The 22575-nt window shown below is 37.4% G+C and overlaps 3 protein-coding genes across 3 annotated transcripts; 1 reads left to right on the top strand and 2 right to left on the bottom strand.

Annotated features, from left to right (window-relative positions):
- Window positions 1-4545: 4545 nt before the first annotated feature.
- Window positions 4546-5612, bottom strand: LOC131010780 (probable carbohydrate esterase At4g34215). Its single transcript, XM_057938442.1, has one exon. It carries the CDS (start codon window positions 5520-5522, stop codon window positions 4755-4757), a length of 768 nt encoding a protein of 255 aa, XP_057794425.1. The 5' UTR covers window positions 5523-5612; the 3' UTR covers window positions 4546-4754.
- Window positions 5613-6267: 655 nt separating this feature from the next.
- On the top strand, window positions 6268-13840 carry LOC131010779 (probable carbohydrate esterase At4g34215). The gene is made up of 3 exons (XM_057938440.1): window positions 6268-6941; window positions 7551-7713; window positions 13648-13840. Exons 1-3 carry the CDS (start codon window positions 6363-6365, stop codon window positions 13689-13691), a joined length of 786 nt encoding a protein of 261 aa, XP_057794423.1. The 5' UTR covers window positions 6268-6362; the 3' UTR covers window positions 13692-13840.
- Window positions 13841-16666: 2826 nt separating this feature from the next.
- On the bottom strand, window positions 16667-18032 carry LOC131010778 (probable carbohydrate esterase At4g34215). The gene is made up of 2 exons (XM_057938439.1): window positions 17189-18032; window positions 16667-17106 (listed from the first exon to the last, which is right to left on the bottom strand). The coding sequence occupies exons 1-2, from the start codon at window positions 17777-17779 to the stop codon at window positions 16822-16824; spliced, it is 876 nt and encodes a 291-aa protein (XP_057794422.1). The 5' UTR covers window positions 17780-18032; the 3' UTR covers window positions 16667-16821.
- Between the last annotated feature and the right edge of the window lie 4543 nt (window positions 18033-22575).

The following is a 22575-nucleotide window of genomic DNA, read 5'->3' as shown; positions in this document are numbered from 1 at the left end:
CTAATTGCTGGCAGCATATCGGATTCTTCACAAATAGGTTTAGTAATTTTTTTTTTACTAGGTATATACACTATTGGGCCAATATTATGGGGCCCCCAAAAATTGGGGGCCCAGGGCAATTGCCCCACCAAATACACAGCAGGGCCGGCCCTGATCACTGCTTCCTGCTAATAGTGTCACCGACGGCTTCATTGGCGGCTGGTAGTTTCTCAGCCACTTTAGCGGCAGCTCCGCCGCCACCGGAGTTGTCGTCGTGCACAAGATGAGTCACCGCCACTTTCTCCGGGCGGGGCTCCTCCTCCCGCCCCGCCGGCTTCCGGTAATCCACCGTCTCCACGTTTATCTCCACCGCTCCCTCATCGTTAATTTTTTCATTACCCTGAACACAACACCATAATAATTACACACACACTTATGTAAAATTTAAATTGGAAAAAAAAACACATTCACTTACCTTAGAAGTATTCATGAGATGAGTGTTTTATGTAAGTGGGGTTTAACGCCTCAATTTATTCAGAACGTGTGTTTATGTATATGTTGAAAATGGCAGTGCTTGAAGGTGAGGAAATTTGTAGTCCGGACACGTGATACAAGATAAGATGATGAGTCATGCTTGTTACATTTAAAGCTATCAAATAATTTATTTATTAACTTAGAGGTCGGCAATGTCGGATTTTGTTCCGCTTGACTTGTAGATATTATTCATTCGAATTTGGTTTAAATAAATTATTACTCCTCCGTCCCAACTTAAATAATATACTTATTTTCATCATGAAATTCAAAGAGAATAAAATTATAATGTAAAAACGTGTAAAAGTGTATGAGATCATATTATTTATAATATAAGATTATTATTAAAAATAAAATATATTATTTTATTGAAATGACTCAAAAAAGAACACGCAACATTTAAATTGAAACGAATAGAGTATTTGATTTCCCCCTTACAGAAAAAGGCTTAGAGGTCGGCAATTACCTAAGCTTCGTATTATCGGTATAGAGATGAACTCATCCAAAGCCGTGGGATAATATCTCTTTCATTTGACACAATATACAATATATTTATAATATTATAATATTTTATTTGGTATAAAATTTATTATTCCTTTTAAGTTTAAAGTTTAAAAACATTATACGAATATCACCTTCAAAATAATATTATGTAATACAAATTATAATTATAACGAATATTAATCATATGTGAGTTTAATAGTACATCATATTAAACATACATTACAAATAATTTTATCAAACACAATGTTGATATGTTATATAGTCCAAATGTTTCATAGTTAAGCACATATATGCATGTATATCTTAAAATGATGGAGAAACTTTATAATTTATAGTATTTTTTTTTGTGGAGAGTACAAATTAATAGAATAAGATCTTATTTATTTAGATGTATAGTACTTGATGGATCATATTCGTGACAAGTTGGGATTGAGAAAAACATGGACTACTGAATCCCTGGAGAAGAATAGAAAAGATGTACTAGAAAATATAAAAAGAAAATAATTTAGCGACTTTAATTACCTATATATAAACCTGTTATTTGAATTCAATTGAGACCAACCATGCATATATATGATGAATTTAATGAAATCCAAATCCCAAAATCAGCCACAAAAAGAGCAAATGCTTTCTACCTAGGGATGACAATTTACCAGCGGATAATGGATATCCGTAAAAACCCGACTCTAATAGGGTGAGTTTAAGAGACATTTGATATCCACGGATAGTTTCGTGGTTACAATTTACTATCCATTTAGTTCGCGGGTATGAGTTTAGATATTTACTATTCATACCCACAAAGCCCGTTTCCCTGCGAAAAATATCCGCAAAAATACCCATCAATTACCCGTGAAATACCCACAAAATATCTTTAAAATATGGGCTTTTAATATACATATTAGATATGGGCCACCATATCATATCTAAAAAAAGGCCCAAACACTAATTGATATTACATGTATATAAAATGTTCTAATCAATTATTTGATTAATCATCTATGGTGGATTATTGGGAGACTAAGACTATTTTTTTAATTTTATTTAAGCTTATCCTTAGTAATTAAACTGAATTGTTTCCTTATTTAAGCTAATACTTAGTAATTAAACTAAATTGTAGGATGTTGACACCTAAAAGCTAATCCTTATTTAAATAGAAGTTTGTTGGATTTTATATTTTAGTTGATGAATTTGGATTTATTTTTTTTCATTTGTGGATTTCAACATGGATGAAAGATGTGTATCTGAACTATGTGATTTGTGGAGATTATTTTTTTGTTTTAAATTTGCTATAAATTTATATTTAAATTTTAGCGGGTGGCAAATACCCGACGGATAGCGGGTAGCGGATACCCGACGGATAGTGGGTTGGCGGATACCAGACGGGTAGTAGGTATCCGCTGGTGGCGGATTTGGGTAACATTTGATATCCATGGATAGTTTCATGATTAAAATCCACTATCCATTTAGTTCGCGGGTATGAGTATGGATAGTCACTATCTGTGCCCGTCGTACCCGATTGCCATCCCTATTTCTACCATGTCTTATATATATTAATATAGGGAAGAGTCCAATAGAGAAGACTAAATATTAAGAGAATGAAAAAAAAGGCGGTCTGAATAAGTCAATAAATTTACTGAATACGTACGCCAACAATTTTATTGAACATAATAAATTTACTGAAGGTCGTCTGGGGTTCAAATCCTGAAGGTGGCGTGTTTATGAATAAATGTCTATTCATGCAGTCTCTTGATTTATTCGGTAAATTTATTGACTTATTCAGAACGAAATATATTGACTTATCCATAGATCTCAACCCAATTAATATATATGCATAATTCTGAGATACAGACTACAGCGAGGAGCATGCCTAAGTGGAGCCAAAGCCCCCACCAAATACTATTTCTTCATTTTATTTTTTTAAAATTACTCCCTCCGTCCCACGAATTTTGACACGTTTGGTTTTGGCACGAGAATTAAGGAGTTGTAGATTAGTGTTTTAAATGTGTAGATAATAAAGTATAAAAGTAATAAATTAGGAGAGGGAAGGTGATAAAGTAGAAGAGATAAGGTAATGAAGTGATAAAATAGGAGAGAGAATGTGATAAAGTAAATAGGAGAGAAAATGTGATAAAGTATGAGAGAAAAGATAATAATTGTTACTCCCTCCGTCCCTGAAATAGCTTCCTCTTTGGGAACGACACAGGTTTTAAGGAAAAATTGTAAAGTGTATTAATAGTAGAGAAAAAGTGTTATAATTATTATTGAAAGTTGTGAAAATGTGTTATAATTAGTATTGGGAGTGGTGAAAAGTGAAAAGTAAGAATAAATATAAATATTATTAGTGGTGGGGTAGTTGTCTAAAAATGAAAAGAAGGAAAAAGAAGTTATTTGGGGGACGTCCCAAAAAGAAAAAAAGATGAAGTTATTTCAGGGACGAAAGGAGTACTATAATTAGAAACGTGTCAAAATTCATAGGACGATCCAAAAAGAAATACATGTCAAGATTCGTGGGACGGAGGAAGTATTAAATTATCAATATTTTGTATGAATTATTGTATAATAACCTTCATTACCAAATTAAATCATAAGAAAATTTATCATTTAAAAATCTCAAACTCAAACTTTAACAAATACAACCCTGATCAAAGTTTATTTTTTTATTTTTATTTTTGCATCCGTCCTTGTATACAATAACTTTTAATTTTGGTGTGCGTGCGTTGACCAAGCAGTAAAGGGTTCATGCCTAAAGCCAAAGGTCTTGGGTTCGAGTCCTCTGTGGTGCGGCCTTTTTAATTTCTTTATTTAATACTGTTAAATTATATAAAAAATAAATAATAACTTTTAATTTTGCTTTCTTTAATATCTGCTGTTAGGGCTGTCTAATTGGTTATCGGGTTTTGAATTTCCGTTAACCAAACCGAAATTTTCGGGTTTGGGTATCTAATAATCGAATTTTTTGGTTATCGGTTCGGTTTCGAGTATCATTTTTAGAAAAATTCCGGGTATCGGTTATCGGGTTAACCGAAATAACCAAAAATTATTTACTATATATATATATATATATAAATATATATATTATATACATTTTAATTATTAATTCATTAATTTGTTTTTTTTAATTGATTCTTAGCTAAAATAAAATTATGATATATTTAAAGTATAAGAATGAGATTTAGTCTAGTGGATAAGTTGTTTTACGTATTTTTTGGAGACCAGAGTTCAAATTCTCATATAACAAATTATTTGAATTTTTTAAATAGGTATTTCGGATACCCAAATAACCGAATCGGGTAACCGAAACGGTTATTGGGTAACCGAACTCCTTAAACGGTTCGGGACCGGTTAGTGAAATATGAAAAACTGAAAATTCGGGTACGGATAACCGAACCCGAATCGATCGACAACCTACCTGCTGTGTAATGGGTCAATAGCATGTTAGATGTCAGTGCTTTCTTTTCTTCTCTTAAGTAATACGAATGAAGGACACAAGCTCATGAATATATGTAATTGTAACTGAGTAACTCATTGAGATTATAGAAGATCATAAAAACTAGGACTGAAATAGACAAATGAAATACGAAATATGAGTTATAAGTTATGTGGAGATTGAAGTGATGAACATGATAATGTGATATTGCAAAATTTCCATACCAAATCATCACAACGCATACATCATATGTATCCCGTTGAGTTGCATTCATCCATACATAATTAGATATATGTCGGCGGGGCGAGTGTGTTCATTGCGATGGAAATTGGAGGAAGGCGTCGGCCAACATGTGGCCGACTTTGATGGCGGACTCGGTCGTGAGATGCACGTGGTCGCCTTGGAGTGGCAGCCCTTGTGAATCCACTTGCTTCAAGTTGGCAACGTTAATCGCCTGCTGACTTTCTCTAATTTCCTTGACAAATTTACCGTCGCCAGATGTCACTATCACCTGCACCACGGGCAACGTCGGCGCCGCCAGGTCAGCTCGCACGTCAGCGATGAACTTCTCAAAGCTGGCCTTGTAGGTGGTAGCTTCCTCCAACGTCGTCGTGTCGGACTCGCCTTGGAACCACAAAAGTGCCCGGAGATCCCCGCCGTCCTTGAGGGCCGCCTTAGTCCGCTCGATCATGTTGTTGTACAGCTTCATCTCGCGCTTCCACTCGCGTATTTTGGTCCCTCCAACGGCGCATGGGACCAACCCGATCACTCCGATGCTAGGATCCTTTGCCAAAACTGCGTTGGCAAAGGACATCCCGGGCCCCATCCCGCAGGTCTTAGGATCAATGTCGGCGTGGAGAGGATCGTGGGCCTCCTCCCACGCAAGCTTGGCGTTGAACCGTAAGATCTGCGGGCCGGGCGTGCATTCCGGAGGCTCCACTTTGTTGAACACGCCGTTTATAATCCCGCCCCGTCCGGCCATGTTGCTTTGTCCGGCCAGTATGAATATGTTTTGGGGTTTACTTTGGCTGCTCACTATTGTTGAGCAACACAAAATGGTTAACCAAACAAGGGATTTCATTTTCTGGCCAGAACAAAATGCAACAAAATTGAGGAAGAGGCTTTATTATTTTTTGGCCTCTTCTAAAGAATGCTTGGATGGTTTTGATTTGGGATGAGAAGCTATTGGGATCTTTCTGCATTATATAGAAGAGTAGGTCCGATTATTTCTCGTATTGTTTGGTTATATTTCAATCTCGCACTTTAGTGGTTCCAATGCCTGACAAGTGTATTTGATAATATTGTGTTGTGGTAGCCTAAGAATTATATACGCTAATTTTGGATATGTCAATCTTAAACATGAATTATTAATTAATAAAAGTGAATATATATGAACAATAACAATTAATTATATGCGTAAATAAACAATAGTGAACAAGCATAAAATTAAATGAAACCTTACAAAATTAAATTGATGAAAAATATTAAAGTAAATCAAAATAAAATAAAGTAAAGTGTGACAAAACCATAAACACATTTCTCCATCTCTCTAAAAAAAGAATAAATACATGGTTGAACGTATTTCTAGTGGCTTCTATTTGGAACGACAGTTAGATAGATGCAAATCGCATGGAGATTTAAATATAATTCACAAAGAATAGGCAAATCCGTAAAAAATGGAATAGCTAGTGTCTTATGATCATATTATGCGAAATACCACTACACAATAATATCAAATACATTTGTCATGTTTTGGAACCACTAAAATATAAGACTGGAAATAGAACGGAAAAATGGAACATACTCACCTATATAATGCAAGAAAGATCCCAATGGCTTCTCATTCCAAACCATCCAAGGCACTCTGTAGATAGAGGCCAAACAAATAAAGCCTCTTTCAGAATTTGGTTCCGGCCAAAAAATGAATTCCCTTATTTGGCTAACGATTTTGTGCTGCTCATCAACGTTAGTGAGCAGCCAAAACCAACCCCAAAACATATTCATTCTCGCCGGACAAAGCAATATGGCCGGACGCGGCGGGCCAGACGGCCTCGAGGCCAAAGACATGGTGCCTCCGCCGCAATGCAATCCCAACCCGCGCATCCTCCGGTTCAGCAAGGCGGGCGCGTGGGAGGAGGCACGTGACCCGCTCCACCGCGACATCGACATCGGCAAGAAAAACGGGGTGGGGCCCGGGATGCCCTTCGCCAACACGCTCCTTGCCAAGGACCCTAGCATCGGGGTGATCGGGCTGGTCCCCTGCGCCATCGGAGACACGGCGCTCAAGCGCTGGAGCCGCGGCGGCGACCTCTACGTCACCATGATGGAGCGGACTAGGGCCGCCCTCGCCGGCGGAGGAGTTCTAAGGGGTCTCATGTGGTACCAAGGCGAGGCCGACAGCGGTAAAATGGAGGATGCCACCTCGTACAAGACCAGATTCGAACAGTTTGTTGCCGACGTGCGAGCTGAGCTCCAGATGCCTACGCTCCCTGTCGTGCAGGTATATGTGTTCATGCCAATCTCTATATATTTTGATTGCTTAAATTAAACTCACAATTCTTAGCAATAAGCACATTGTTAATATATAGTACTCCCTCCATCCCTCAAACATCTTCCTAAGAGAGGGTGACACGGATTTTAATAGTGGAGATTGTAAGAGTAATAGTGAATGAAATTATACATTTTTAATAGGAAGATGTTTTGGGGACGGAACAAAATAAAAAGAGTGGAAGATGTTGAGTACTGTATTTAAGCCCTAAACTTAACCCCAATAGGATACAATACATATAGGAATAACAATTATTTATTTATGCTATAGCAATTAACCCTAAACCTAGCCCAGTAGGATTCCGCTTGAACGCAGAAATGACCATTTGGACTTCCTCCAAAAGGTTGGATCACTGCAATCTAACTCTGGTGTTCATTAATTTCAAGTTCTATATACTCCAACAACTTGCAAAATGAATTAAAATCCTAAAATGAGAAAAAGGAAACATAATACTCTACAAGCAAAACTAATTGAAATAATAAATTTCTAATAATAATTATCCTGATCAGAAAGCATGCTTGGAAAATGAAACGTGTTTTGGTGTTGCATTTGTGAGTGCAGGTGGCGATAAATGTGCAATTACCAGACTATGTGAACACAGTGAAGGCATTAAGAGAAAGTCAGAAGACGGCGAACGTTAGCAACATGAAAACTATAGATGCGTGGGGGCTGCCGACAGTAAGCGACAAAGTTCATCTCACCGCTGAATCTCAAGTGAAGCTGGTGTTATTTGGTAGTGTAGAAAATAGAATGACGATAAATGAAAGGATGCAGAACCGAGGCGAGAATAAATTCTCTCTCCGTAAGGCAAAATTACTTCCGCTCTGTGCTCGCGGATCTACAGTAATTGCCCCCAAGATACAACGGTTTCGGGATGATAGACGAGTCCTTAGCACTAGGAGTTCGCTATCCGGTCGAACGGCTTGATACTCGGGACTGAGTATGTAAACTAAACTAATATGACAAATTGATTATCTGAATTCGTTTGTGTGTGTTTAATCTCATTCTGGAGGGCCCTATTTATAGTAGTCCAGGGGTTTCCTTGAACTGACGTGACCGTTTGGCCAAACAGGAGGTCCGAACCGACGTGTCTCTTCGGTCTTGAACCGCCACCACGTACCCTGTTTGGGCAAACAGATCCGAACCATCGTGTCTCTTCGGTCCTCAACCGCTGCCACGTCCGTTTGGGCAAACATGTGGTCCGAACCATCGTGTCTCTTCGGTCCTCAACCGCTGCCACGTCCGTTTGGGCAAACAGGTGGTCCGAACCATGGATATCTTTGGGCATTAATTACTCATTCAATTCTTAATAGATTTGAACAAGTAAATATACCAAATTAATCTACTCAAAATGTAGATTCCAAATATACCATTTAATTCCATTAATTACAAAGTAATTATGGACTAATAAAGCCATTTATTCCAACAATCCCCCACATGAATGATGATTAATGCAAATGCAAAAAACTAAGTCCCGACGATCCATTATTGCATTAGGATAGGTAGTTGTTAGCTTTGAACCTTCCTTAGTGTAATGCCATCGGATTTACTCGTTGCTCGGTGAACATGATGTCTTGAACCGGTCAACTTTTGTGTAAATCTAGTCAACAACATACACACAATAATAGATCTAATATCTTTCGTTCTAACGTTGTGTCCATTTCGGCCTTGGACCATTTCTTGGATTCACAAGTGTTATTGATAATTTGAAGCGGCCCCACTTCTTCACTTGTATAGGTGATCTCCTATAAAGAGTATCCTGCCATACTCCACCTAATAAGGCTATAGGAATCATTAAAAGCTTTGACGGCTTACCCTTTACCACAAGCTGCAGGCTTTGCACTTGAGCAGCTATGAGAATGGATTTTGAAGGTTTCAAGTGCTCAACTTGAACTTCCATAATTTAGTTGTCTCATTGAACCATGTTCTTGGGATCTCCAGTCATTATGGTTGAGTTACCACTATGAAAGTTCTTAACGTGTGGATTTTAATCCCATTCCCCTTACTGCGTTATACAATTGATCACGATTAATACCTTTAGTAAACGGATCCGCAATATTGTCTTTTGACTTTACATAGTCAATGCACATTATTCCTGTAGTGATCAATTGTCTAACGGTATTATGTCTTCGACGAATGTGTCGAGATTTACCGTTATACAAACTATTCTTTGCCCTCCCTATAGCAGCCATGCTGTCACAATGTATCATAACCGGAGGCAAAGGTTTTTCCCAACAGGGAATATCTTCTAAGAAGTTTCTTAACCATTCGGCTTCTTCACCGGCTTTGTCTAAAGCAATAAATTCCGATTCCATAGTAGATCGGGCTATACATGTTTGCTTAGAAGATTTCCATGATATTGCTCCTCCACCAATGGTAAAAACGAACCCACTTGTGGATTTAGAGTCTTTAGTGTCGGATATCCAATTGGCATCACAATATCCTTCCAAAACTGCGGGATATCTCGAATAGTGTATACTATGAGAGATTGTGTGCTTTAAGTATCTCAACACTCTTGTCAATGCGGTCCAATGATCCTTCCCGGGATTACTTGTAAACCGACTTAATTTACTGATCGAATATGCTATATCTGGCCTTGTACAATTTGACAAGTACATTAGGCTTCCAATAACTCTAGCATATTCTGATTGTGATACGGGTTCTCCTCGATTCTTGGCTAAGTGTATACTTAGGTCAACGGGCGTTTTAGCCGGAGGTAGATCAAAAGCTTTGAATTTCTTAAGTACATTCTCAACATAGTGAGATTGTGATAAGACTATTCCCTCGGGTGTTCTAAGGATTTTAATTCCTAGAATCACGTCAGCTAATCCCATATCTTTCATGTCAAAGTTTCTCTTTAACATCTCCTTGGTTTCTATGATTATTTTATTGTTGCTGCCCATAATTAGCATATCATCAACGTAGAGACAAACAATGACAAAATTGTCGGATGTTCCTTTAATGTATACACATTTATCACATTCATTGATTTTGAATCCGTTTGCCATCATTGCTTGGTCAAATTTCTCATGCCATTGTTTGGGAGCTTGTTTGAGTCCATACAAAGACTTTACAAGTTTACAAACTTTCTTTTCTTGGCCAGGAATCACGAACCCTTCGGGTTGTTCCATATATATCTCATCTTCTAAATCTCCATTTAGAAATGCTGTTTTTACATCCATTTGGTGAATCTCAAGATTATATAATGCTGCTATAGCAAGTAGCATTCTAATGGATGTAATTCTAGTGACTGGAGAGTATGTATCAAAGTAATCATACCCTTCCTTTTGTTTGTAGCCTTTAACTACCAAACGTGCTTTATACTTATCAATAGATCCATCGGCTTTATATTTCTTCTTAAGAATCCACTTGCAACCCAAAGGTTTGTTTCCCGGAGGAAGATCAACAATAAGCCAAGTGTGATTGGATAAGATTGACTCGATTTCACTATTGATAGCTTCACGCCATAGATCGGCATCAGGACCAGACAATGCTTCCTTGATTGTCTTTGGTTCGTCTTCTAAAGTATAAACTACGAAGTCTGGACCAAAGGTTTTCGCAGTTTTTGTTCGCTTTCCGCGTCTTGGTTGCGGTGTTAGTTCACGTGTTGGTCCGTTATCCTTAAGCGAAATTTCATCATAAGTTCTCTTTTTCGAACTTATATCATTCTTCTCTTTCTTGGGGAATATTTTTTTCAAAAAATATGGCATTTCTTGATTCTATAATCATTCCCTCATTCATATCGGGTACTTCCGATTTGTGTACCAAGAATCGGTACGCACTACTATTGTTTGCATATCCAATGAAGATGCAATCAATAGTTTTTGGTCCTATTTTTATTTGTTTGGGTTTAGGTACTTCAACTTTTGCTAAGCACCCCCACACTTTTGTATATTTATAGGACGGCTTCCTTCCTTTCCATAATTCATATGGGGTTTTTTCTTGTTTCTTTTGGGGTAATTTATTCAAAATTTTATTAGCCGAAAGAATAGCTTCCCCCCACATGTTATGTGATAGGCCTGAGCTTATCAACATAGCATTCATCATTTCTTTCAATGTTCTATTCTTTCGTTCTGCAACACCATTTGATTGTGGAGAATAAGGTGCAGTCGTTTGATGAATAATGCCATTTTCACGACAAAATTCCTCAAAAGGTGCAACGTACTCGCCACCTCGATCACTTCGAATCATTTTGATCTTGGTGTTAAGTTGATTCTCAACTTCATTTTTGTATGTTTTGAAAGCTTCGAATGCTTCGTCTTTGCTTCTCAAAAGATACACATAGCAAAATCTTGTGCAATCATCTATAAACGTTATAAAGTAATTCTTTCCACCTCTTGTTTGCACAAGTTTTAAATCACATAGATCGGTGTGAATCAATTCAAGAGGTTTCGTTGATCTTTCCACTGAATGAAAAGGAGATTTTGCCATTTTTGCTTCAACACAAATTTCACATTTTTGGTGTTGATTGAAAGACATCTTTGGCAATAAGTCTAAATTTACTAAACGACGTAGTGTGTTTAGATTTGCATGTCCTAATCTATCATGCCATAAATTAGGAGACTCAACCAAGTAAGTAACTTTTTCCTTTATTGCATTATCACGTACAAGTACATGGATAGCATTAAGCTTGAAAAGGCCATTATCTAGGTAGCCTTTTCCTATATAGTGACCATTCTTGGTCATTACAACTTTGCCTGCTTCAAATACTAGTCTAAATCCAGCGTTGCACAAAGCGGATCCTGAGATCAAGTTCTTGCGAATGTCGGGAACATGCAACACCTTCTGTAGGGTTATCTTGAGTTCCGACGTCATCTTGAGCACAATGGTTCCAACTCCGATGATCGAGGATGCGGTAGAATTGCCCATATATAGTTTTCTATCGCCGGTGAGAGCTTCATACGAGGAGAACATTGTCTTGTCGGCGCAGATATGCCGGGTAGCACCGGTGTCGATCCACCATCCTTTTGGACTGCCGACCATATTGACCTCGTCTACGACGGCACACAAGTCAAGTTCGCCTAAGTCGAGGGGCACAGACTTTGTTTCCGTCACGTGGGCTTGATGGTGACCATTGTGCTTGTCTTTCTTCGGTTTGCGACAATCTTTTGCCATGTGACCGGGTTTGCCGCAGTTGAAGCAATCTCCTTTGATCCTCTTCTGACCTTTTGAGTCTGGATGTTTGCCTTTGAACTTGCGTTTCTTCTTGTTGCTAGACTCGGCTAGATTTGCTTTTGCCTCAATGGAAGTTTTGTTCGTCTTGTTTTCGGAGATTCTATTGTCCTCTTCGATTCTTAAGCGAACGATCAAGTCTTCAAGTCCCATCTCCTTGCGTTTGTGCTTGAGATAGTTCTTGAAGTCCTTCCAATGTGGTGGTAATTTCTCTATCACCGCGGCCACCTGAAAAGATTCAGACAATTCCATACCTTCGGCAAGAATGTCGTGCAGGATCAGTTGAAATTCTTGCACTTGCTCCACAACGGTTTTGCTATCAACCATTTTGAAGTCTAGAAAACGACCGACTATGAACTTCTTCAAGCCGGCATCTTCTGCCTTGTACTTCGTCTCCAAGGAGTCCCATAGTTCCTTGGACGTCTTGGCGCTAGAGTAGACATTATAGAGAGTGTTGTCTAGCCCATTCAGAATATAGTTGCGACACAAAAAGTCGCTATGATGCCATGCATCATATGCTATCCGCAGTTGCGAATCAGTCTCGTCTTCCCCCACAGTTGGAGGAGATTCATTCACAAAACGAGCCATATTCAATGTAGTAAGATAAAACAGCATCTTAGACTGCCAACGTTTAAATTCAGAACCTGCGAATTTTTCCGGCTTTTCGGCAGCAGCAGGTGCTGGAGCATGTGGAACGTTGGTCGGAACTGGTGGAGCATTGTTGTTGTTGGTGTTGCTTCCTGTCGCCATCTTTCCACACTAATTTTGCCTTACGATTGTTATTTGGTAGTGTAGAAAATAGAATGACGATAAATGAAAGGATGCAGAACCGAGGCGAGAATAAATTCTCTCTCCGTAAGGCAAAATTACTTCCGCTCTGTGCTCGCGGATCTACAGTAATTGCCCCCAAGATACAACGGTTTCGGGATGATAGACGAGTCCTTAGCACTAGGAGTTCGCTATCCGGTCGAACGGCTTGATACTCGGGACTGAGTATGTAAACTAAACTAATATGACAAATTGATTATCTGAATTCGTTTGTGTGTGTTTAATCTCATTCTGGAGGGCCCTATTTATAGTAGTCCAGGGGTTTCCTTGAACTGACGTGACCGTTTGGCCAAACAGGAGGTCCGAACCGACGTGTCTCTTCGGTCTTGAACCGCCACCACGTACCCTGTTTGGGCAAACAGATCCGAACCATCGTGTCTCTTCGGTCCTCAACCGCTGCCACGTCCGTTTGGGCAAACATGTGGTCCGAACCATCGTGTCTCTTCGGTCCTCAACCGCTGCCACGTCCGTTTGGGCAAACAGGTGGTCCGAACCATGGATATCTTTGGGCATTAATTACTCATTCAATTCTTAATAGATTTGAACAAGTAAATATACCAAATTAATCTACTCAAAATGTAGATTCCAAATATACCATTTAATTCCATTAATTACAAAGTAATTATGGACTAATAAAGCCATTTATTCCAACAGCTGGGGCAGATGATGGCGGATGCGTTCCTCCAAATTGCGCCTCAGTGAAAATACTTGCTTCGCCGCGTCCATGGATGGTTTGGATATCAATAATGTATGGAGTCTTTTGGACAAGATGACTCATAATAAATGAACTTTGATAAGTGTATTTCACATTTTATTTTATCTTTATAATAACATTTATCAAATTCAATTCTTGCGCATTTTTATTCAATGAAGATATGCAGTATATGGTTATTATTAATTCAAAAATCATAAAATAAATATAAAAAAATAAGGGTTAATTGTCCCTAAATTACAAAGTTTCACATAATTCTGGAATTGCCCAACACCTTTAAAATCAACTCTATAATACATCACCTTTCACTATTTTCTAATTTTTCCCACGACAACAAAACCCTCAATCGTGAAATTAATGATGTGGCGACCAGAAATTGACATGTAGACACGTCGGACAACCTGGAAAAATGACAGTCGTGTCATAGGGTTGTAAACGAATCAAATATTTTTGTTCGATTCGGTATTCGATTCGAAATTTTGATATTCGTATTCGAAAATATTCGATTCGAATTCGAATATGAATATTCGATTCGATTCAATTAGTATTCAAATACGAATATGAAATTATGATATTCGATTCGATTCGATATTCATAGATACCTAATTAAATATTATATTTATATGTGTGTGGATGAGCTAAAATAAATAATGAACTAATTTTCATCCTTATATTATAAAATTTAAGGTAGATCCATCTTCTTTTGGATGAATATCAATTATATATATATATAATAATTATGGTATTATATAATAACTGACAATTTTAAAAAGGGAAAATGCAAAAAAAAATCATAATATACATGCATTAAAGTCATTATTCACAATTTAAAAAGTAAAACTTCACAATTTATGAAATCAAAATTTTAAATTAAAGTCATTCTTCCGTCACAAGTCATAGTTTTTCATTGCGATTGTAAACTAATCAAATAATTCGTATTCGATTCGCTATTCGAATTTTGATATTCGTATTCGGTAAATATTCGATTCGAAATATATGTATTCGATTCGATTCGATTCGGTTAGTATTCAAATACGAATACAAAATCACGATATTCAACACTATTCGATTCGTTTACAACCACCGAGGCCCTAATTGCAGATTTATTTCTTCCCTTCTTCTTCAAAGCAGCCATCATTTCGAAGCAGCCCTTCTTCTTGTGAGCCCTCTTCGTCAGATTAAGAAGCGAGCCCTAATTTTCGTTCTTCCCTCATATATTCAAAGCAACCACCATACATCTTCTCTCTTCAAAGCAGCTACCGCAGATTTCGCAATAAAATTCAGGCTCATGTTTTGACTGATAAGTGCTTTGGGGAGATTTATAGTTTGTCTGATAAGTGTGCTTGCTGATATATTGATTTATAATTGCTTATATATGGCATGATCTTGTGGTTTTCCGGATCAGAGCAAATTCAATTGTGGAGACAATTTATGGTTATTTGGCTTTAGTTGTCTGATGTAGACAGATTGCTATTTGCTTTGAAAAAGTTCTGACTTTAATATTCATTGCTCAAATATTGCTGATTATTGTAATTGATAATGAGATTCTTGAGCGTCTTTGAACAAATTCTGTGTTTTGTTGGTCGGCTGAAGAGGGAAATAGATAAATAACGTTAATTTGCTTGCAAACAACATGGTTTTGGCTTGGGTGACACGATGTCGTTTTTCCAGGTCCTCTGACGTGTCTACGTGTCAATTTTCGGTCGTCACGTCATTTTCACGATTGGCGGTATTGTTGTAGTGGAAAACATTAGAAAATAGTGAAAGATGATGTATTAACAGATTTTAGAAATGGCGTGCAATTCTAGAATTTGGTGAAAATTTGTATTTTTAAGGGCAATTAAGCCAAAAAAATAATTTTATTTAGGGTTATTATCTAAAGACTCCTAAAGGTTCTATTGTATAGTGTTTCCAAAACATGGCAAATGTATTTGATATTATTGTGTAGAGGTAGTTCGCAACTTCGCATAATATAATAAGACACTAGTTATTTCAATTAAAAAAAAAACAAGTTAATGAACTCAAATAATCAATTATTACTTCAAATAAATATTAAAAAAAAATAGTTATAAACCCTAATTGGATGAGTGAACCCTTGTTAATTTTCTTTTTATAATATTAAAGCATAATAAATTAAATTTGAAGAAAATATAAATAAAAATTATAATAAATTAAGAGTGGTACACACAAAATAGTGGGATAGAAGATCTAATCTGCCAAAATTGAGTTATAAATTGCTCGATAGATTCGTACGGTTGTATAGATTTTGGGAGAGAGGTCTTTCGTTTTTGTTAAAACTAAATTCAAATACTAAACTTTAAATGTACAGAATGAAGTTTGGAACTCATGTAAATGTAAAAATTATACGAGTAACGTACTTTAAAAAAATAATATATGCAGAAGATAAAACTACAGAAGAAGAAATTCTCCATGTTTCCGGCCAACCCATAACCCATTCTCCCCTCCCTGTCTGGGCCAAACATGGCCATAATGAATCGTGATGGACAACTTTTGTCTTTTTCTTATAAATTTCTATATACCAAAATGAAATCATCATTCAATTTTGTATCCACTAATTATTGAGCTTAGCACTGTACAGAATATTAAATATAGAGTATAAGACTGTGAAGTTAAATATTCAAAGTGTGATATAGAATATAAATCTGAAACCCATGATTTTGAACTAGGAAATATACGAATCATTCCAGAATCAGCTTTGCTTTTCTATCAAGGCTTCTTTTTTTCTTTTAACTTTAGTCCTTTAGCACATATTTTTGTTTACAATTTTCAAATGTAATTATATGGTGGAGAAGCGACATCTCAGTTGGATTCAAGAAAATGACAATCCAATTGTGGAGTGAATACCAATTCTTGAGGTATGATCATACAGATGTGAAACTTCCCCAACCACCTGCAACGCCTTCTATAGTCCTACCAACATTTTGTTGTATCTTTTTGACATGTATTAGTGAAATGAAATCCAATTCAATTTTCATCTAATTCGAGGGGAGGGGGCTCATACAATTAATTTCAATTTGACAAAAACTTCAAAATAGCGTTCATGTGAATCGTACTATATGTTGAATAATATAAACATAATTATTCTCAAGAGAAAAAAATCTACCTAATCCATCTAAAGAAGAGGTCGAGAAAAAAACTGTTGCACCTCTTATTAGCACCGCTGCTCTGAACCGGTAGCGGAGCCGTGATCCCGAGGAAGGCGTCCGCTAGCATGTGCCCGAGCCGGACTTGAGCTCTAGTAGAGAGATGCAGCCCGTCCGGCTCGAGTTGCAGCCCCCTCGCATCCACACATCTCAAATTTGGGAGTTCGAGTTCGAGCTCGAGCTCGAGCTGAGCTTTTCTTATCACATCCACATAGGGTCCGGACCCCGATGCTAATGCCACCTACACTAATCATAAATTTATGTACAAAATCACAGCTACGTACAAAATTACAAAAGCATCTGAGATAACGAGACAGTCCAACCTGAATCACCGGCAACACCGGGGAAAGCAGATCCGAGCGGAGATCGTTGAAAAACCTCAGCAATCTCCTTTTGTACAACCTAGCATCCTCGTGATTGGTCGTGTCGGACTCACCTTGGTACCACAAAAGCCCCCTAATCAGCCCTCCGCCGCCGTGCACGGCTGCCTGTGCCCGAGCCATCAACTGGCGGTAGAGGCGGCCGCCGCGCCTCCACTCGCTTATGTTAGTCCCTCCGATGGCGCAGGGGACCAACCCGATCACCCCGATGCCGGGGTCCCGCCTCCGCGCCAAATGCGCGAAGGGCATCCCGGGGCCCACGCCGCACGTCTTCTCGACGTCGATGTCCCGGTGGAGGGGCTCGCGCGCCTCCTCCCACTCGGCGGCGGCGCTGAGGCGGAGGATCATCGGGTCGGGGCTGCACTGGGGCGGCACGACGCCGTCCCACGTGTCATTGACGACGCCGCCGCGGCCGGACATGTTGCTCTGCCCCGCGAGGATGAATATGCTCTTGGGCTGGGCGGCGGCATTGCCGGCGGCGGCGCTCGGCAAATTGAAGAAGGCTGAAATTATGATGCAAATGAGGAGAAACATGGCGCCGCGGCAAATGCAAGAAAACAGAGGCACTTATTGTAAGAATGTTTTCAAGGGAAGGAACATTTTTCCTTACTCGTCACAATTGTGGAACAGGGCAGCCACTTTTGGGCTGTGTCTGTTTGCAGAATCTTTTTCGTAAATTCCCCTTATTTTAGTAGCAAATTAATAGAGTATGGTTTGAGATGAGGTACAGGATATATAATTTAGTAATTAACTAAGACTTGTGATTTGTCATAGGTAACATGGCTTTCTCAGAGATTTGTTACAAACGACAACAACGTTGTAGTTCTGCCACTCTCAATTATGCTGGATTTTTATTCATTTCGTGTTGTGATTTCTTAGAAATGTTAATAATTATCATAGACGCGTGCATGGAGGGGATGGAAACAATAATTTTATGTCACATTAGCTTATATGAAACACTCTGATCACTTTGGGATGAGATCTAGTGTCCCACCATCTTATGTGTGTCATTGTGTCTCATGCCTATATTTATTATTATAAAAATATTTTTTATAAAAATAAAATTTATTATAATACTATGAATTATATTTACTCCCTCCGTCCCAATATTGTTGGCCACATTTCCTTTTTAATTTGTCCCACTATTCTTGGCCACTTTTTAAAAATGGAAATGTTTAGTATTTAATTAGGTTAAATTAAACCCTATTTAAGTTAACACACACAAAACACACACACACTAAGCGGCCTCCCCCAAACACAGGTTACACAGCACCCTCTTCTCTCCTCTTCTCTGGCGACCTACAAAATTTTTTTGAGCATTCTGTACACTTTATTTTCATGCATTTTTTTAACAATCACTTGATATAATAAATAATTGTTCGCAATTTAATTAATTCAACATCAAGTAGATTGAAAGCATATAAAAACATACTTTTATGCATTTTTTTAAAAAAAAATGTTTCATCTTCTAAACAAATAAACTAATTTTCATTGTTAATAATTAGTAATTATACTTTTACCTTTAGAATTTGCTCAAATTCAACATTAAAAATTAACTAAGAAAGAAAAAATTATAAAAATAATATAAAGGTAACAACTCAATGTGTTAAGCAATTAATATGGATAGTTAGATACTATAAACAATATATTACTATATTTTTTCTTGTATTTCTTATTTATATACACACATATATATATATAGATATAAAATAAAATAAAATAAAATAAAATATATATCTATATTAAAAAAAAAAAAATCAAAAATTGGGAGGTGGCTGCCGCCCATGGGAGTCTTCCCACGGATGATTCCGGGCAGAATACGAAGGTTGTGGATTTCCTGGGATCCGATGGGATATGGAACAAGACAAAGCTTGGGGAGTTCTTCATTGTTCATGTAGTGCACGCCATATGTTCGATTGAAATCCAGAGAGAAAGAAAGGAAGATTCACGTTTCTGGGCTTATGATGAGAATGGCCGACATGGGGTGAAATCTGGATATCTTTGTGCTGTGAATTTCTATCAGCCCCACAAGCTTCTTCGCGTGCGGATTTGAGCAAATGGTGGAAACATTTATGGGCTTTAAACCTCCCCCCGAAAGTGTTACACTTTGCATGGCACGCTCTCCATGATATGATTATGGTTAATGCCAATCTCGCAAAACATTATGTTCCGACAACTGCTATATGTTTCTGGTGCAAAGCTGATTGGGGGTCTACGTGTCACAGTTTACTCTAGTGTGAACGTGTGCGAAAAGCTTGGAAATGCACGAAATTTTGGGATACTCTCAAGCCTTTTACGAGGCTGAACTTGATTGATCTTTTTAATGTTGTGGCTGACAGTTGTGGTGATGAAGGGCTGCAAAGATGGATTTTTTTCCTTTGGCTAGCGTGGAAGTTTTTATGTGAGCTAAAGCATGGGAAATGGGGGGGAGTATGATAGCTTGAACTTGGAAGAGGGGATTCGCATGCTAGAGATGTATCAGAAGTCGCAGGCACAAGCTTTCATTGAGCATCGGCTTCTGCCTCGGGAGGGTGAACAACATTGGCACGCTCCTTCTCCAAACATTATTCGTGTGGATGTTGATGTGGCTTTCCATGAGGACGGTTCTCGCATCGGTATGGGCTTTATTATGCGGAATTCTTCGGGACACCCGGTGGCGGCGGGCTGTCAAAGGATCGGCTTCACACCAACGGTGCTGTTAGCCGAGTTACATGCTCTCATGGCGGATGTGGGATATTGTTTGGAGCAAGATACAGGTCCGGTTGTCATGTATACTGATTCTCTTTTGGCGATTCATGTTTTACAAGACTCCCACAACGGCTTCGAGTCTCTTTGCGATGAGCTTTGGGATGCTTTTGCTCATTCTCGTCAGTATATTGTGGTGGATTTCCTTCACGCTCGTCGTGAAGCTAATCGAGCAGCCCACGAGCTCGCTCGTTTTTCTTTGTTTTCTTCTGATGTACTTGTTTGGAAGGCCGCTTATCCTGATTGGCTTCTAGACATTGTTGGAGTTAATATACTACACATTTTCCCTCTAAAAAAAACTATTTTTGGATCGTCTTAAATTATGAAATGGACGTAAAATAACAGAGGCCATTTATGAAAGAAAACTCAATAGTCTAATTTTAACTTTTTAACAATAAACGGCCCAACAAATATTTAGATGAAAGGCCCAATTAATAGTTTAATAGTTAGCTCAATTCATAACGTAAAGTGAGCCTGGCGTTGCTAGTCCAAAATCGTATGTTCTTTTACATTATCATTTCTATTTAAAGGCGGTAATACTGTGGAGACATAAGAAAGTGACAAAGAGTGTTTGTAAACCTAAATCTTGTATTTCTGTTGGATTATTTAGACTCAAAATGAAGTACCAAATAATTTTGGTGCAACAAAATTTTTCTTATTAAAGAGCATTCACTATTTAAAATAATAAGAGAGTATATATCTCATGTATCATATATCAATATTATGAGCTATGAAAGCATGATGAATTCGCTGTGAAATTAAGACGATGGCTTCACAAAATAGTATTTTTGCCCTTAGATTTTCAAATTTGGGACCATGAATTCTTTCAAGAGTGATGAATCTATCGTAAATCTTCACCATCTATGGACTAAAAATGAATCCTAATTTATAATAGTTTCTAGAATCGACATGTGAGAAATTTTTTTATAAGTCTCAATCCATGTGGCCGAGGCATCTTATCCATGCTTTTGGCACAGTCAATTTATACCAAAATAGTGGATTCAAGTATTGAAAAGATTTGATTCCATGCAAAAATAAAAGCCATAAACCTCAAATAACGGCCCCTTGTATTTGTTATCTTTTCACTATTTGTGTTGCTTTTTAGATGAAAATGCAGCTGTTTCCAACTCTATAATGTGAGACAAAAATATGTACGAGATCTCAAGTTTTTTCTTTCTTTTTTTCTTTTGTTTTGCTATCTTCATGTAAGTTTTGCGATTGGTGATCTCTTTTATTTAATTCTAGCAACTAAATCTGAGAGTACATTTAGATGGGCCCATGAAACATAATTGCAGAACAACATGAAGAAAAAAAACACAAAATTATTAACCACCCCATTGTTCAAAAGTCAAAATTTTCAGCCATTAGACACTATAGTGCTTAAACGGTTGTGGATTTTTGTGTAGCATTTATTTGAATGAGAACCCCACATCTTGCAAATTCCAACCAATATTTTGTTGTTTGTTAGACAAGTTTCTGCACCGCAATGTCCCATTTCTTTCAATTATTTATTAAAAAGTCCAACTTATCAATGTACCATTAGTTGCATCATTTATTATTCGGAAGACTCTTCCATTTTGCCCCTATGTATTTTCTAGAATGTGAGTTATTATTTCTGGTAGCTAATATAGCTGGCAATAACCTCATAGTTTGGAAGTTTGCAGTTGGGATATTATGGTACAATTTTCAAAAAAATACGATATTATGCAGTTGGGATATCATTTTTCAAACATAGGTATTATGCAAATCTTGTTCATTATTATTGCATGCATCCTATAAAATATAATGAACCACTGTATATAGATAGTTGAGGAAGTTCATATAATGCATATAGAGTCATAGAGTCGTATAAACGTTTACTTTAAGCAATAATTTAGATAAATAAATTAAAATGATACAAATTGACCAACAGTATATTTCGATGAATTGAACAAATTTTGAGCGTGTTTGATCATATAATTCTTCAAATAATCAATTATATATGTTGTTAATCTAATCTATCAAATTTTCACCATCCAAATATAGCCTGAATATATGTCGATAAAATATATCGAAGTCATATGTATTAAGTTTTAGTATCGTATAAAATAACTAGCACATAAGTCATCACAATAAAAATAAATTATTCTGAATAAAAATAATTATATCGCTCAAACCTAAGACTTTGATTTGGCTTCGGCCGTTAACCCAACTAAGTTGTCACTATTCATCTTACATATTGTCAATGTTTGTAATTAAATTAGGTATAGTTCTTAATTAGGATCTATTAATTACACCATCCGTATATTTTAACTCTACACCTTTTTTTTTCTCACCTGCAGTAAACTATTGTAATTAAAGAGGTAGTTTGCCTCTACCTAAAGTAGCCTGCAGGCAGTTGATCGCGGTGAGAATTTTCTTCATCCAAATTTTACATATATTTTTGTCTAAAGTGTTACAATAAGAAGCAAACCAGGAAAAACACTTGTAACAAGATTGTGGTGGCGGATTTTGACTATAAAATTTTGTCCATTGACTGTTCGGGCCAGCCCCAATTAATTTGAGGAAAAAGAATAGAAGAATAGAAAGTATGTAGGTGGCATATG

This window comes from Salvia miltiorrhiza, chromosome 2 (assembly GCF_028751815.1).
Source record: "Salvia miltiorrhiza cultivar Shanhuang (shh) chromosome 2, IMPLAD_Smil_shh, whole genome shotgun sequence".
NCBI classification, from domain to species: domain Eukaryota; kingdom Viridiplantae; phylum Streptophyta; class Magnoliopsida; order Lamiales; family Lamiaceae; genus Salvia; species Salvia miltiorrhiza.
Note: the sequence above shows the minus strand (reverse complement) of the source record. Positions and strands in the feature narration are given on the sequence as shown.